A 15,520-nucleotide genomic window follows, 5' to 3' on the forward strand; every position below is an offset into this window, starting at 1 on the left:
AATAATGATGATAATAATAATAAAAAAGGCTGGGAATATAGTCCAGTGGTACAGTGTCCCTAAATTCAATCCCCAGTACTAAAAAAAAAAAAAGTTAACTACAGAGTTATCAAATGACCCAAAACTGTATGCCTATATATATATCCAATAGAATTGAAAGTGTGTATCCATACAAAAATGAACACACGAATGTTCATAGCAGTATTATTCATAATAGCCCCAAATGGAAATAATTGCAACTGATGAATAGATAAACAAAATGTAGTATGTACCAATACACTTTGAATATTATTCAGCTATAAAAAGAAATAGAGTGCTGATACATGCTACAACATGGATAAACCTTAAAATATGTGAGTGAAAGAAGCCACACACAAAGAGCATATAACATATGATTCCATCTTTTTAATGAAATGTCCCAAATAATCAAATTTATAGACAGAAAAATAGAACTGGGTGTGGTGGCATAAGCCTGTAATCCCAGTAACACAGGAGACTGAGGCAGGAGGATAACAAGTTTGAAGTCAGCCTCAGCAACTTAGCAAGGCCCTATCTCAAAATAAAAAAGGACTGGGGATGTGGCTCAGTAGTTAAGCACTCCTGGGTTCAAATCTTGGGTACAAATAAAAAAGTAGATTAGTGGTTACTAGGTACTGGGGGGAGTAAGGAATAGAGAATGAGAACTAATAGATACAGGATTTCTTTCTGATGTAAATGTTCTGAAATTAGACAGTGATGTTTGTTGTATAACTTTGTGACTAAAAGCACTGAAATGTACAATGAAAAAGGGGTAAATTTTTGACATATACATTATATCTTAATTAAAGAAAACAAAACCACTGAAGTGTCCTGGTTTGGGAATATCAGTGGGCCTTGAGTGTAGGAGTCAGGAGAATGAGCAGTCTCTTTTTCAGATAGTGATAGGAGAATCAGACCCATGGCCAGATGGGTGTCAGGTCGTACCAAGAGAGGGAACACAACTTTTTGTGATATACTAAAGATAAAGAGCATTCAGTAGAAGAATTCTGAGTGTTTATGTAGGACAGGAGAAGTAACATGCAATAGTAATTAAGATGAGGACATGTGGAAAGATGGCTGCAGAATATAGATTTTTTTACACTCAATGAAGTTTTAAAAAAATCTTCACAGAACACTTTAAAAACAGGAAACTAGGCAAGTTTCAGAGGCAATGAAAAGAAGAATTTGGCACAAAAAAGTACAGAACCTGGAACACGGTAAATATGTAATAATTTTTAAAATCTATTATTTAACCTTTATCAAGAATATCTACTTATTTTCTGCTTTGCAATTAAAATGACAATAAAGATCACTGTGAGAGGTAGCATTTTATTTCCCATATTGAGATGGCAATTGTTTCATTACGAAATTTGTAAGACTCAGTGAAAAATGCACATATGATTTAACACACATGAGATAAACAAAGATTGTAAGTATGTATAATCATTATATTAATCTGCTTCTTTTTCCAGCTCTTCCAGAAGTCACAAACATTTCTTGGCTGATGGCTCCCTTCCTCCATTTTCAAAGCCAGCAATAGTTGCCTTCCTATTTTGCCTGTGAAGGCCTTTGTGATCCAACGAGTGCCCCTGGATAATCCAGGCTAATATCTCCACCTCAAAGTTCTTAATTACATCTACAAAGTCCCTTTTGCCATCTAAGGTAACATTCAGAGATGTTGGTGCTTAGGATGTAGTCATCTTTGTGGGTGAGGGTGTGGATTATTCCACCTAACATAATTAACCACTATTATGTTAATAATACAGTTCTGACAAATCCAGTGAGTTTATTCAAATGTATGAGACTAACTTGGCCTTGAAAAGTAGTTAATTTGGGTTATGCTGTACAGGAAGAAGAAAAATCCTAACTGGTATGAATAAGAAGTTGAGCATTACTGAATTATAACCAAAAAACAGTCTATAGTTGGACTGCTAAAGCAATACACCGACCTTTACATTATTTGCCTCAAAAATTTGAATATCACATTACATTGAGCTAGTAAAATGCATTACATAGTTAGATGACAAAGAAATCAGAGGCAAAGATACAGTTTGGAGGTGGTGGTAGTTTAAGTTATGTTTAAAACTCTTAATACAACTACTCTTCAAAAGGTGGAACTTAATTCTCCTCCCCTTACACGCAGGCTGTACTTATTAACTTAGTTCTGACAACCAAAATGTGGAGAGATTGATGGTGACTTCTAAGATTAACTGGCTCTCTTCTGAGGCATACTGGCTTTCTCTTTGTTCTCTCTAGGATGATTTGTTCTGAAGCCAGATGCCATAACATGAGAATGCTCAAGCAGCCCTATTGAGGGAACAACACAATAAGGCACTGAGGCCCCTTTATTTATTTATTTATTTGTTTGTTTATTTATTTTTGTATTGGAGATGGAACCAGGATTCTTTACCACTGAGCTATATCCCGGATATTTTTATTTTTTATTTTAAGACAGGGTTTCACTAAGTTGCTTAGGGCCTTGTTACGTTGCTGAGGCTGGCCTTAAACTTTTCATCCTCCTGCCTCAGCCTCCCCAGCCTCTGGAATTATAGGCATGTGCCACCATGCCCAACTCACTGAGGCCTCTTGCCAAAAGCAGTATGAGTGAACCTCTTGCAATGAGATCACCAGTCCAAATTAAGCTTTCAGATGACTATAGTCCTGGCTGTTATCTTTACTGTAACCTCCTAAGATACCTTGAGTGCTAAGCCTCTCAATTCCTGATCCATAGAAATTGAGGAAATAAATATTTATTGAGCCACCAATTTTTTTTTTTCCTGCAGAAGACAACAAACTTCTGTGGTGAATCTTTTTTTTTAATTGTAATTGCTATATGACTGCAGAATGCATTACACTTCATATTACATATATAGAGCACAATTTTTTCATACCTCTAGTTGTACACAAAGTAGAGTCACTCCATTGTGTCTTCATACATTACTTAGGGTAATGATGTCCCTCTCATTCCATCGTCTTTCCTACCCCCGTCCCCTCCCTTCCCTTTGCCCTATCTAAAGTTCATCTTATCCTCCCATGCCCCCACCCCCCAACCACATTATGAATCAGCATCCTTAAATCAGAGAAAACATTTTGGCATTTGGTTTTTTGGGATTGGCTAACTTCACTTAGCATTATCTTCTCCAACTCTTACCTATAAATGCCATGATTTTATTCTCTTTTAATACTGAATAATATTCCATTGTGTATATATACCTCATTTTTTTAATCCTACTGAAGGGCATCTAGTTGGTTCCACAGTTTAGCTATTGTGAATTGTGCTGCTATAAACATTGAGGTGGCTGTGTCCCTGTAGTATGCTGTTTTTAAGTCCTTTGGGTATAGATTGAGGAGTGGGATAGCTGGGTCAAATGGTGGTTCCATTCTCAGTTTTCTAAGGATTCTCCATACTATTTTCCATATTGGCTGCACCAATTTGCAGTCCCACCAGCAATGTATGAGTGTGCCTTTTCCCCACATCCTCGCCAGCACGTATTGTTGTTTTCTTAATAGCTGCCATTCTGACTGGAGATCAAATCTTTTTTTTTAATATCTTTATTTTGTTTACTTATTTTTATGTGGTGCTGAGGATCAAACTCAGAGTCTCACATGTACGAGGTGAGTGCTCTACCACTGAGCCACAACCCCAGGCCCCCCCCAGATGAAATCTTAAGAGTAGTTTTGATTTGCATTTCTCTAATTGCTAGAGATGTTAAACATTTTTTTCATATATTTTTTTGGTGTTAAGATTTTTGAATTCTTTATATATCCTAGAGTTTAGTGCTGTATCTCATGTGCATGTGGTAAAAATTTGTTCCCAAAGAGGCACCAAATTTTTAACTTATTTGTTACATAGCAGAAGGCTATGGAAATAGTTTAAGTAATAAATACTGAGAGCCAGAAGTAAGGCCAATAAAGGAAATAGAAAATCATTGATTCCACTTGTTTTTTGGTCTAATAATGGGTTAAAGAGAGAGATGAAATTCAGCATAAACCCTTGTTGAATGGAAAAGTACTACTGACTGGGAAGAACTCAGGGCAAAAGGCAATTGTGGGCAAAGAAGGGTTAGGAGCAGGAGGACCAGAGATAAATTAACTGTGAACATCTTGAATTTGAAGTACCTTTGAGAGATATTGGTGTGACAGAAGGGATGACCAACTTAAGCTTGAAAGACATATTTGATCAGAGGTAAGATTTGAAAGCTATCAATGTAGTAATTAAAACTAAAGACGCAGATAAAATCTCTTAAGAAGAAACTGAAAGAGCCAACACTAGGCTGAGTGATCTTTCTCTGAAGACACATCAAATTTAATATTTCACTCTTACCTATAGTTTACTTCCTTAAAAAACAGTAAGTCTAGATAACTGATATGCCGTAATATGTATATAATATTATGGTATAGTACACCTAGGGAATATCAAAACAATTAACTTGCCCAATTCAAACCCTGAGCAGTTTCTTCATCTTATTTTTATGTCTATCGCAATGCTTGGCTCAGTGGCTTGTACTTAGTTTCCAATAAAATGGCAACTAAGGGTCAAAATCTTAATAGTTTTAATGTGTCAATCTTTTGGAATAATGAGGCCAACTTTAAAACAAATTAATTAAAATTTCAAGAAAAATTAAGGAAAGTCAGAGACTTACCGATCTGTTTGTAAAACGTGGATAAGATGTTCCATAGCTTGAATACCCACTTCCAAGCGGTATTTCTATACATAAAAAAAGAAAAATGTTATTAAAGTAATAAATATCCAACTTAAGAAACTTAATAATCTACAAAGCATTACAGACCTTAGATAATGATTTGAGGGCACGCACAGCATTTCTTCGATCATCCAATAAAGTAGATGAAGCTACTCGGTCACAAAGCTTTTGAATCTGTCATGAAAAAATAAAACAGCATTAAAATAATAAGAAAAACTAAAAAAAACCATCAAGTTCCCCTTTCACCAATTTATGCCATCCAATTTTGAAAAGAAAAAAAAAAACAAACTAATGCGATATTGTGAATATGGTCTTTCACAAATCTAAATATTTATCTAGGTAATATTATAATCTCATTATAGGGATTGAACAAACTATGAGAGTAGTCAAATAAAATAAGTCATACAAGTTGAGGAATGAAGAGAAATCATTAGTTTTATAAATATGCCTGCTATGACTGAATCAAGAAGAAAGCAATAGGGTTATGGAAGAAAAAAGGAAGCAATTAAAAGCAATTATTTATATCATAATTTTAACTAAACATTTCCATTATACATTTGAAAAAGAAAAACTATATACCAAATTTAAGGTTGTAAGTGTGTCTCAAAAACCTATAAGGATGAAATGTTTCTATTTTAAAATAATTTATGGGAATTAAACTTCAAGCTGAATTTTACAATGAATCTTGGTGCATTATTTACAATAGGAAAAAACTAGAGACAACTGTATCAGGAAGAGAAAATCCAAATAAACTGTGATAAATTCTTTGGTGAAATGCTACGCAACTATTCAAAAGAATTAACTGTACTGCCATAAGAATATCATGATGTAATAGTGAGGGAAAGAAGCAATTTGTAAAACTTTAAATTTCTGCTATTCAAAAGATACTGTGAAGTCAATGAAAATAGTAAGTCACAGAGTAGGTGAAAATATTTGGAAAATATCTGATAAATAATGTAGTTTTAAAAACTACTATTGTAGATCCTTTTTAGCTCATTTGGTATAAGTTACTCTAAATTCTTCAATGACAGTTCTTAACAAAGATTCTATAAATGAGATTTTGGCATGTCACTCAAAGATAAATATGAGTTAAAATAACGATATTTTTGTCTATAAGCCTCACAAAAATAAAAAGTCAATTTTATAAAATATAAAAACAGGGCTGGGCACACATGCCTTAATCCCAGCAATTCAGGATGCTGAGGCAGGAGGATTCCAAGCCAGCCTTGGCAACTTAGCAAGGTGCTAAGCAATTTAGCAAGACCCTGTCTCTAAATAAAATGTAAAAAAGGACTGGTGATGTGGCTTAGTGGTTAAGCGCCCCTGGGTTCAATCCCTGGTACAGTAAAAACAAACAAGCAAAACAAAACAGGCAGAACTAATCTATGCTATTAGAAATATATTGAATATATTTACCAATAGAATATATTGATAAATATACCAGTATTTACTCTTGGGAGTGGGCAGTGACTGGAGCACAAAGAACACTTCTGAGTTATTGGTAATATTCAGTTTCTTAATCAGGATGATTATACCGATTTACTGAGGCTGTGAAAAATATACAAAGTTTATATATATGACATGTTTTCTTATATTCTCCAATTTAAAAAAATTAAAAATAGAATCAAGCATAGACAAAGATATAAATTAGCTGGGCACAGTGGTGCACACCTGTTATCCCAGCCATTTAGGAGGCTGAGGTAGAAGAATGGTAAGTCTGAGGCCAATCTGTGCAATGGAACAAGACCCTGTCTTAAAGAAACAAACAAAAACACTGAAGATTTACCTCAGTGGTAGAGTACTTGCCTAGCATGCATGAGGCCCTGGGTTCCCCAATAAAACATGCACACATACACACATAGACAAAAAGTACATACCCCTTTGGTCAGGTATTTCTATCTTGGGAACTTTAAAAACACACCTAGAACTATAAAGTGTTATATCCTAGAATGTTCTTTGCAGCAATATTTATAATAGTTAAAAGGAAATCTAATATTCACTCACCAGACAAGTGAAATGATACATGTACATTATGAAGTGATAAATGCATGAAGCAGATGCATACATACTCACATGAAAAGATGTTTAAGATATAAGTAAAAAAAATTGTAAATAGTATGTTTAGCATGAGATCACTTTGGTTTAATACCATAGCAATAACAATCTATATGAATCTATAGAAAAAATAGTTCAGACTACATAATTATATCAATAATTTTGATAATGAACAGGTATTACTTTGATACTGGGGATTAAACCCAGGGCCTCCCTACTGCTAAGCACACACTCTGCCCCTGACTTACAACCCTAGCCCAAGGTATTACTTTAACGATACTTTAATGAACAGAAAAGAGCCTTAAAGTGGTTTTCTTTTTTTCTTTCTTTTTTGAGAGAGAGAGAGAGAGAGAGAGAGATTTTTAATATTTATTTTTTAGTTTTCGGTGGATACATCTTTATTTTATTTTTATGTGGTGCTGAGGATCGAACCCAGCGCCCTGCTCATGCCAGGCGAGTGCGCTACTGCTTGAGCCACATCCCCAGCCCCTTTAAAGTGGTTTTCTGATTCATTTGAATTTCTAGAATATTCTCATGAATGATTTAAGTCTTTTTTTTAAAGATTCTATCTTCATTCTGGTGCTCAAGATAAAATGAAATAAGCAACTGATAAAAATAAATCATCACAATAAAATATTCTTAATTGGTTCCATTTCCTCAATAATATCCAAATTTTTTAGACTAGAATGCATAGCCATTTACTAAGTCAATAAACACATATTGAGTATACATGTATTTGTTCTTGTGCTAACCAAAATAAGATATGGTCTATGGCCAAGAAGAGTTTGTTCAAGAAGATAGTCATATAAATAAATTAAGTATAACAAGTTAAAGTTAAAGGTGCCATCTACAACCTGTGCAGATAAATAAACTAGAGGTTGCTCAAGTGAAATTCCTAAGGCATCAAAATTAACAGATATACAATTTACCTTTAAATCAAGCCTGGTGATGGCTCCTCTGCCCCTGGCCTCAAGATCCCCAAATGGGAGAGTGAGGAATCTCACAAGAGGCTGGCGAGAGAGAGCAAGCACGTTTCGGAGTGGACTTTTATTGGGGGGACTCCAGATTCTTTAGAAATTTCCATTCAATGAAGGTCAAGGGGACCAGGGTCACAAGGACAGGTAAGGTAACTCAATCCCTGGGGATGTAGGAAGGCAAGCCCATGCACACAGACACATTTGTATTTTCTCTACCCTAAAGATCGGGACTATCGCCTCCGGTTACTTAAGCAACCAGATCACAATGCCACTTGGATCAAGAGGGGAAGCAGTGCCACTTGGATCAAGAGGGGAAGCAAACGCTGGTCACATGCTATGTCAGCCTCCCACATATAGGTTTATTAAGTATGTATTTTAACAAACGGAAGCATAAAAAAGGTCAATTCTACCAGCAGCTCGGGAGGTTGAGGCAGGAGGATCTTGAATTCAAAGCCAGCCTCAGCCTTAGCAACAGCAGGTGCTGAGCAACTCAATGAGACCCTGTCTTTAAATAAAATACAAAATATGGCTGGGGATGTGGTTCAGTGGTTGAGTGCTCCTGAGTTCAATACTTGGTACCCTCCCAAAAAGTCAATTCTATTTAAAAGTAAGACTGTTTAAAGAATGGCATAATGGGCAGGGGATGTAGCTCAGGGCACAGGGCTTGCTGCTAGGTCTGATCCCCAGCACTCTAATGAAAAAAACTGGTCCCCAACAGTTTTTGATATCCGGATACCTTAATAATATTCCAGATGGCTGAAGTTTATTAATAAGGGATCTCTCTCCACAAGGAAGTATTATATTGATATTTTTATAGACAATGAAAATCAAATAAAAGGAAAATATATTACATATGGTTCAAACACTACATAAACTTGGTCATGTTTTAGTCCAAGCACAGATTAGTATTTTTCAGTGGATATTTACCAAGCAAAATTTTAGCACAAGTATGGCTAATCTGTACTGTTCTGTAGAAATTACAGATATCAATGATCATTTCTTCACTTACTCCTTACTTGAAAAACCAACTCAGTGCTGTATAATGGTGCCCCAATGTTCATCTCTCCTTCCTTTTAGCTATCAGAAGCTTCTATGCTTTAGCTGGATACATGGCTGTCCACCTGGACTACTTTCTAAGACTTCCTTGCTTCTTGGCATGAAGAATAACTATATTCCAGCCAACAAGTTGTAACTTCAAGGTCATGTTCTTAAAATGAAGCTATTTGTTTTTCATTACTCTTTCTCCTTTTCCCAGCCTTGAACTTGAACCTGATGGTAATAAAGAATTTTCAACATTTCAAAGTTCAGCATTCTAGGGGATGGCAGAAAAAGACGAAAAGCACTACTTGGACTCCTGAGAACTACCCTACTGTAGTGACTGCTACTAGCTTAGAGTTTGTTGGAGAAGACATAAACTTCTCTTAAATAAACCTGTTTTCCAGCTTCTGTTACAGCAGTTGAACCAATACCCAAACAAAATCACTTTACAGAAGAAACAAAATAAACTCAAGCAAAATAAACAGATACTGTAGACTTTCAGCCTAATTTCTTGTAACAAAGAAATTAATATTTTTTTTAAAACCTTCTGGTGAAACTACTATATTCATTGATTAGTGAACTGAAAAATCTCCAATACCTGCTGTTAAATTACTTTAAAAAGCAAATACCAGAATATAACTATTTCATTCTTCAAAAGAAACCTATTTACATAAATACACATATTGATAAAAAACGAAACAAAACAAACAAAAACTCCCCAAACACCACATAAGGATATATATGAGACTTTTACTAGAGATTACTCCTGGTGATGAGAAATGAGTTGGGAAGAAAGAAAAAGGCAATTTAAAACTATATATTGATTTGAATTATTTACAATGTTTTCACTCATTTCAGTAACAAAAGAGAAAAACTTAAAGAAATTTTCAGAACACATTAGATTTTGCTTTAATTCTAATATTCACTATAACATACCAACTAACTTGCTACTTAAGAATTTTATTTTCCTCTACTATTGAGGAATGAATCTGGGGTGTTCTACCACTGAGGTACATCACCAACTCTTTTTATTTTGAAATAGTCTTAAAGAATGCCCAGACTGGCCTTGAACTTGTGATCTTCCTATTCAGCCTTCTGTATAGCTGTGATTAAATGTGAGTACCACTGTCCCCAGCTCAGTTCTCATTATTCAGGGCAGTTATGTTCTATAAAATTACCACAAACACTGAATTAGTGGATATTAAACTACTGCTCTTAAAGGAAATGCAGGGTTAGAGACAAACTGATAGAAAACCTCATCTTATGTGTACTTCTCTTTAAAGACTACTAATAATACTTCACTCTACTAATACTGCACTCACAGCCAATGGCCCTGTAAGTCATATCATAGCTTTCTTGTATTTAGGACAGAATTCACCATAATATTTGGGGGCCAGTTTTAATAGAGAAATCCCCAAGGAAAGGAAAATCACAAAATGTAAAAAAAACATAAACCTACGTAGACCAGGAAAGGACATTTGTTTATAGTATGAGGATTGAAACAAGGGACAGTGTGGCCTTATTTGACCTCAGTTAGTGATTCTGCCCTAAGTATATTTATCAAAATAGGCGCATGGTTTGGCACAGTGGTGTGCACCTATATTCCCAGCTTTTCCAGAGGCTAACAAAAGAGGATCCCTGGAGCCCAGGAGCTAGAGGCCAGCCTGAGCAACATAGTGGGGGGTAGGAAGTAAGAATATAGATAAATACAGTCAGCAAACACAGCTTATTTTATATCTCCATTTTGAAAATGTCTAAAATTATAACAGTGCCTGCTTAAAACACTGTATAAATACAAGAGGTTTTTGTTGTTTTGGGTCATCATGCTCCTTTGGGGACAAAATCCTTTCTTCAAGAACATCAATTCACATTCTTTGGCATACATCTTCATAATGCTAGAAGCATTTAAAATTTAAATGATTCTAGCATTTTAAAATCACCCTAAATAATCAACACAATTAACCCTCAAAAAGGCCATGTGGTATGCAACAGACACTGCTTAAAAAGACATATTTGCTTGGATACAAAAGTGATTTTTAACATAAATCATTACTATGGTCTTCTCCGACATTGTTACTGCAAGGCAAGCCAAGAGAGAAAACTCATTCCAGTTATGATATTGACCTGGTTATAAATGTGGAATGTGAAACATCAACCCAAATAGGAATTTCAGATTACACATTTATAGAAATATGGAATAATACTGTGCTTGATCAAACTAAAACAGTCTAAATTTAAGCCCACACTCCTTAATTTTAAATAAAAGTATATATAGCTGTGTCTATATTGTTAGCCCTTTTGCTTTCTGAGCCAGATCATCAAAGTTTGACCTTAAAAGAGACATCAAATTAGTATTGTAATTCTGTACACTTTTTCTGGATGTTAGCAACTTTCATACCTCACAATTTATCTTTAGAACAGAAAACACCCCCATGATTTACCATCAAATGTATTCAAGTCTTCTTTTGGAATTTTCAAGAAACTACCTTTAAAAGAATGCACCAATTGATGTTGGATAGTTGGGGAAGCTAAGCCCTTTCAATTATAAAAGATGCTACAGAAATATTTTTTAATATGTTTTCTTCTCTACAGATGTGGGAGTTATCTTAGAGTAACTACAAGTGGAGTTGTTGGGCCATATGACATGTGTGCATGATTTTAATTTTGCCTACTGATGCCAAAATGTATTTTGTGGTAGCTGTATATAATTGCATACTCCCTAGTGTTGTTGAAAGTTTTCCATTGTTTTTTTACCCTTGCTTAGCAAAGTCACACACATTAAAATTCACCAATCTGAAGGGGAAAAAAAAAAAAAGAATGCACCAATTGAAAGGCAAATGCAAAACTTAATACACATAAACATTCAAAACTGTATAGGGGGCTAGGGTTGTGGCTCAGAAAAATAGGTAGAATTCAAATAGGTAGAGTTCTCGTTTAGCATGCTCGAGGCACTGGGTTTGATTCTTAGCAACACATAAAAATAAATACACAAACAAACAAACAAATAAATAAAGGTATTGTGTCCATCTACAACTAATCCCCTCCCCAAAACCAAAAACAATTCTGCATAGGAATTTCACAATAGTGTTGATTTGTACCCTGCAAAGTATGTCAAGGATAAGAAGGCTTCAATCATCAGAAATCATTGTCTTTCTGTACATCAAGTTAAAAAAGAAATCACAAAGTATTTGACTCTAAAATATAAAAAGTTTAATGTGAATGAATTAGAATTAACTGACAATCCTATGATCCAATTATAAATATTTACTATTTGGTTCTGAGTATTCTTAACAGTATGAAAGCTTGGTAATATACAATCAACAATATAATTCTCTAATTGTAGCTCAGTAGTAGAGTGAATGCTTAGCATATACAAAGCCTTGGGCTCAATCCTCAGCACTAGAAAAAAAGAAAGAAAAAAATTGTTTAAAAAGCCAGAGGAAACTGTGAAAGCAGTAAATCTGAAAATTTTCTAATATCCTGAAAAAGTAGTCTTAGTACCTAATATTTGTAAGTTGCTATGATTATATATCTGATTTCTTTCAAATAAAAGCATTAATTTTATAAACATTAAGTACAGCAAGTCTGAGACCAGCCTTAGCAATTTAGTGAGGCCCTAAGCAACTTACTGAAACTCTGTCTCAAAAAAAAAAGGGAGGGCAGGGGTGGCTGGGGATGCTCATCACCCCTGGGTTCAATCCCCAGTACCAAAACAAAAACAAACAAGCAAGCAAACAAACAACCAAACAAAAAAAAAACCCTAACCCCCAAAATCCAAAACACCTTTGATCAAAAGACACTTTAATAGAGGAATAATATATATAGATATAAATATTTATATACAGATGTTTATATATCTATATATAAATAGTACAAAGCATAATCAAAGCACAATCTAGTTAAAATACAAAAACAGCTGAAAGGGGAAAGAAGTTAGGGGTGCAAGTTAGGGAAGACACTGATGATCGATTTGAAAAATAGGTAGAATTCAAAGAAAAGAGGCCTTCCATTGGAAAAAGATGAGAAAAGCAAGAAATATGGAAAACCACAATGAAAAGAATATGATTTAATCTTGTAGAAAAAGGAGGAAACTAAATGATAATACAGAAGTTAAAGATTCCAAACTTGGTAAGTAAAATATCCTATCCAAATTAAACCATTAATTAAAGCATCTAATATTATACTATATACTCCACTGATGCACTATAATACTTCTAAATTAGTGACCTATGACTTTTCTTTTGTAGTAGCAGGGGTTGACACTGAGCTACATCCCCAGTCCTTTTTATTTTCTATTTTGAGACAAGGTCTTGGTAAATTGCTGAGGCTGTCCTGGAACTTTCAATGCTCCTGCCTCAGCCTCCTGAATAGCTAAGATTACAGGTGTGCACCATTGTGTCTAGCTGAATTATTGAATTTCCTGATGGAATGAGAGTGAAATAAGTTTTATTCATGCTGTAACTCAAGAGTAAATTGATTTTCTTCAGAAGACAAATTACTATTCCATATTGAGTGTATACACTCAGGCAAAGCTTCTTTTTCCTGTCAATTTATATATACAATACACACAAGTGACATTCAAACATTATTTTGAAATCATAATGTAAAAGATATGTTGTTCTATTCAATGACAAGATAAAAGTGTCCCAACTCTGCAATACTGGCAAGGTGTTTAGTGATCTGGGCCTATAATACAAGGAGGCTTAACCTGCATAATCTGTAAAAATTTCTTCAGCTTTAAAATCCTATACTCAAATTCTACATCATCATTTCTACAGAATTCACAGTGACAAGGCTAACTATATTTAAAAAAAGAAGAAAATTCTTCCTCTAACCCACATGTAGTAAATACTATCCTTTGTTAAGCATCTACCATATGCTAGGTTCTAATTTTTATTTCACTCAGTCTTCATTACACCCTGAAGAGAGAAGGTATTAGCCCCCTCTTTCCTGTTCAATTCAATCAAGGGTGGAAGGACAGGATTCAAATCAGCATCTAACTCCAAAGCAAGCTCTAATAGGCCACACTTCAAAACCTGATGTCTCAAACATGAACACCATACAAAATAAACAAATAACAGCTGAAGAAGTGGGCTGTGACTTTGGTAATCTTTAAAGAACATGGTCTTCTAATAAGGTAGCTCACTGCCTTATGTGGGAATGAACAAGTGAAGCTAAACACTGTGAGGAGAGGAGTGGAGGGGGACAGAAGAAGTCAGACACAGATATGTCCTGAATTTCAACTGAAGCAGAGTCACCAGCCTTCTACTTATGCCTTAAACAGTTCTAATATGGAGTCTGGAGATGTAGCTCAGTGGTAAAGAGTTTGCCTCCTATAAATCAGACTATGGGTTCAGTCCCCAGTGTGCCCCACACACAACCCCCTCCCCCCAAAAACAGTTCTAACCTGGAACTAATCTAGATCAGTGGTACAACCCTTGTCTAGCATGTTAAGGTTTTGGTTTTGATCCCCAGCACTGCCCCTCCAAAAACAAAAAAGTCTACCTCAGTTTTTGTGCAGTTAACTTTATTACATAAATTTCCCACATAATAACTGAAACATGAGCATCAGCAATAAAATTTAGGCTTTGAAATCTACACCTTGGTTGAATTCTAGCTCTAAAGTCTTGGTCAGTTTACTTCACTTCTCTTTTTAAGCCTCATTTTCTTCATTTGTGAAGTGAGAATACCATTACCACTCATCAAGAATTGTTAGGAATTAAAGGAGAATGTAGAATATAAAGAGATCAGCATAGTATCTAAGGCAAGTTAAGAGACTGACAAATGAAAGCTACTATTATTACCCTTCAGGAACCCAGTAACAAAGGTGTTCATGACTCTATCCAAAGTTTACCTCTAAAATGTCACAGTTGGTAGCTTTTCTGTAGATTTTAAATTATTACCAAATTAAAACAAATACAAATTTTAAAAAGTCATACACATACATTTCCAATAGACACCAAACTTCAAACGAGTTTATCCCAAGCCTAAAAATCCATGTAGCTATTAAATATTTTAGGTGGCAAACACTCTTTTTTTAAAATGATATTGCAAATCGTGAAAATAGGAATGAATTTTGTCCTCAAAGTGGTTTTGGAGGGAAAGATCTCTATAAACATTAAAACAAGTATTTGTCAAATGACATTTTTGGGTCAGCCTGAAAAGCGGGGTCTGAACAGATAGCACCGGGATGAACAACCGTCCTTCCAGTTGATGGGACAGGAGCAGGTGGCTTTGTGCCCCAATGAATATCATTTTATTCTTAGCCACAAGCTCTTGCCAACAGCTGGGTTTTAAATCTCTTTCCAGTCTTCTCAAACGCCCAGATTTCAGACTGCGAGTGAGGCAACAGGACTTTAGGCTCCTATGGCCAGTGGAGATACAAGGCTAAAGGGAAATGGGGAGGAGCCCACGGCCCCTAGGGGCGTGGGGGACAGGTCGTGCCATCTCAGCCGGGGATCTATCCCACCACAGACCACTCCCCACGCCAGAGCTGCTAGGCCTGCTAGACTAGGAACGCGGCTGCTGTCAGTCCAGTAGAGCCGTCGCGGTGGGACTGCGCTGTGGGCTTGAGACTAACTCCGGAATTTCGGGAGGGGAAGGCAGGCAAAGGGGAGGTGGTATGTGGATCGCCGGCCCGCAGTGGGGAGCGGCAGGTCACCTCCAAGCCCCTGAGTGCTTCGTCCCCTCGTGGCTCTGACCCTTCCCAAGTCCCGGACCCGCGGCTCC

The 15,520-nt window shown here is 35.7% G+C and overlaps 1 protein-coding gene across 3 annotated transcripts in view; it reads right to left on the minus strand.

Moving 5' to 3' along the window:
• Positions 1–15,520, minus strand: part of Uso1 (USO1 vesicle transport factor) — a 61,366-nt gene that overhangs the window by 45,548 nt on the left and 298 nt on the right. For all 3 annotated transcript variants that reach the window (XM_015499287.2, XM_048784835.1, XM_015499286.2), the window contains exons 2-3: positions 4,809–4,895; positions 4,662–4,726 (exon numbers count right to left, since the gene is read on the minus strand). In XM_015499287.2, coding sequence (XP_015354773.1) covers positions 4,662–4,726; positions 4,809–4,895 — 152 coding nt within the window. The remainder of the gene's footprint in view (positions 1–4,661; positions 4,727–4,808; positions 4,896–15,520) is intronic.

This window comes from Marmota marmota, unplaced genomic scaffold, assembly GCF_001458135.2.
Source record: "Marmota marmota marmota unplaced genomic scaffold, marMar, whole genome shotgun sequence".
In the NCBI taxonomy this organism is placed as follows: Eukaryota; Metazoa; Chordata; class Mammalia; order Rodentia; family Sciuridae; genus Marmota; species Marmota marmota.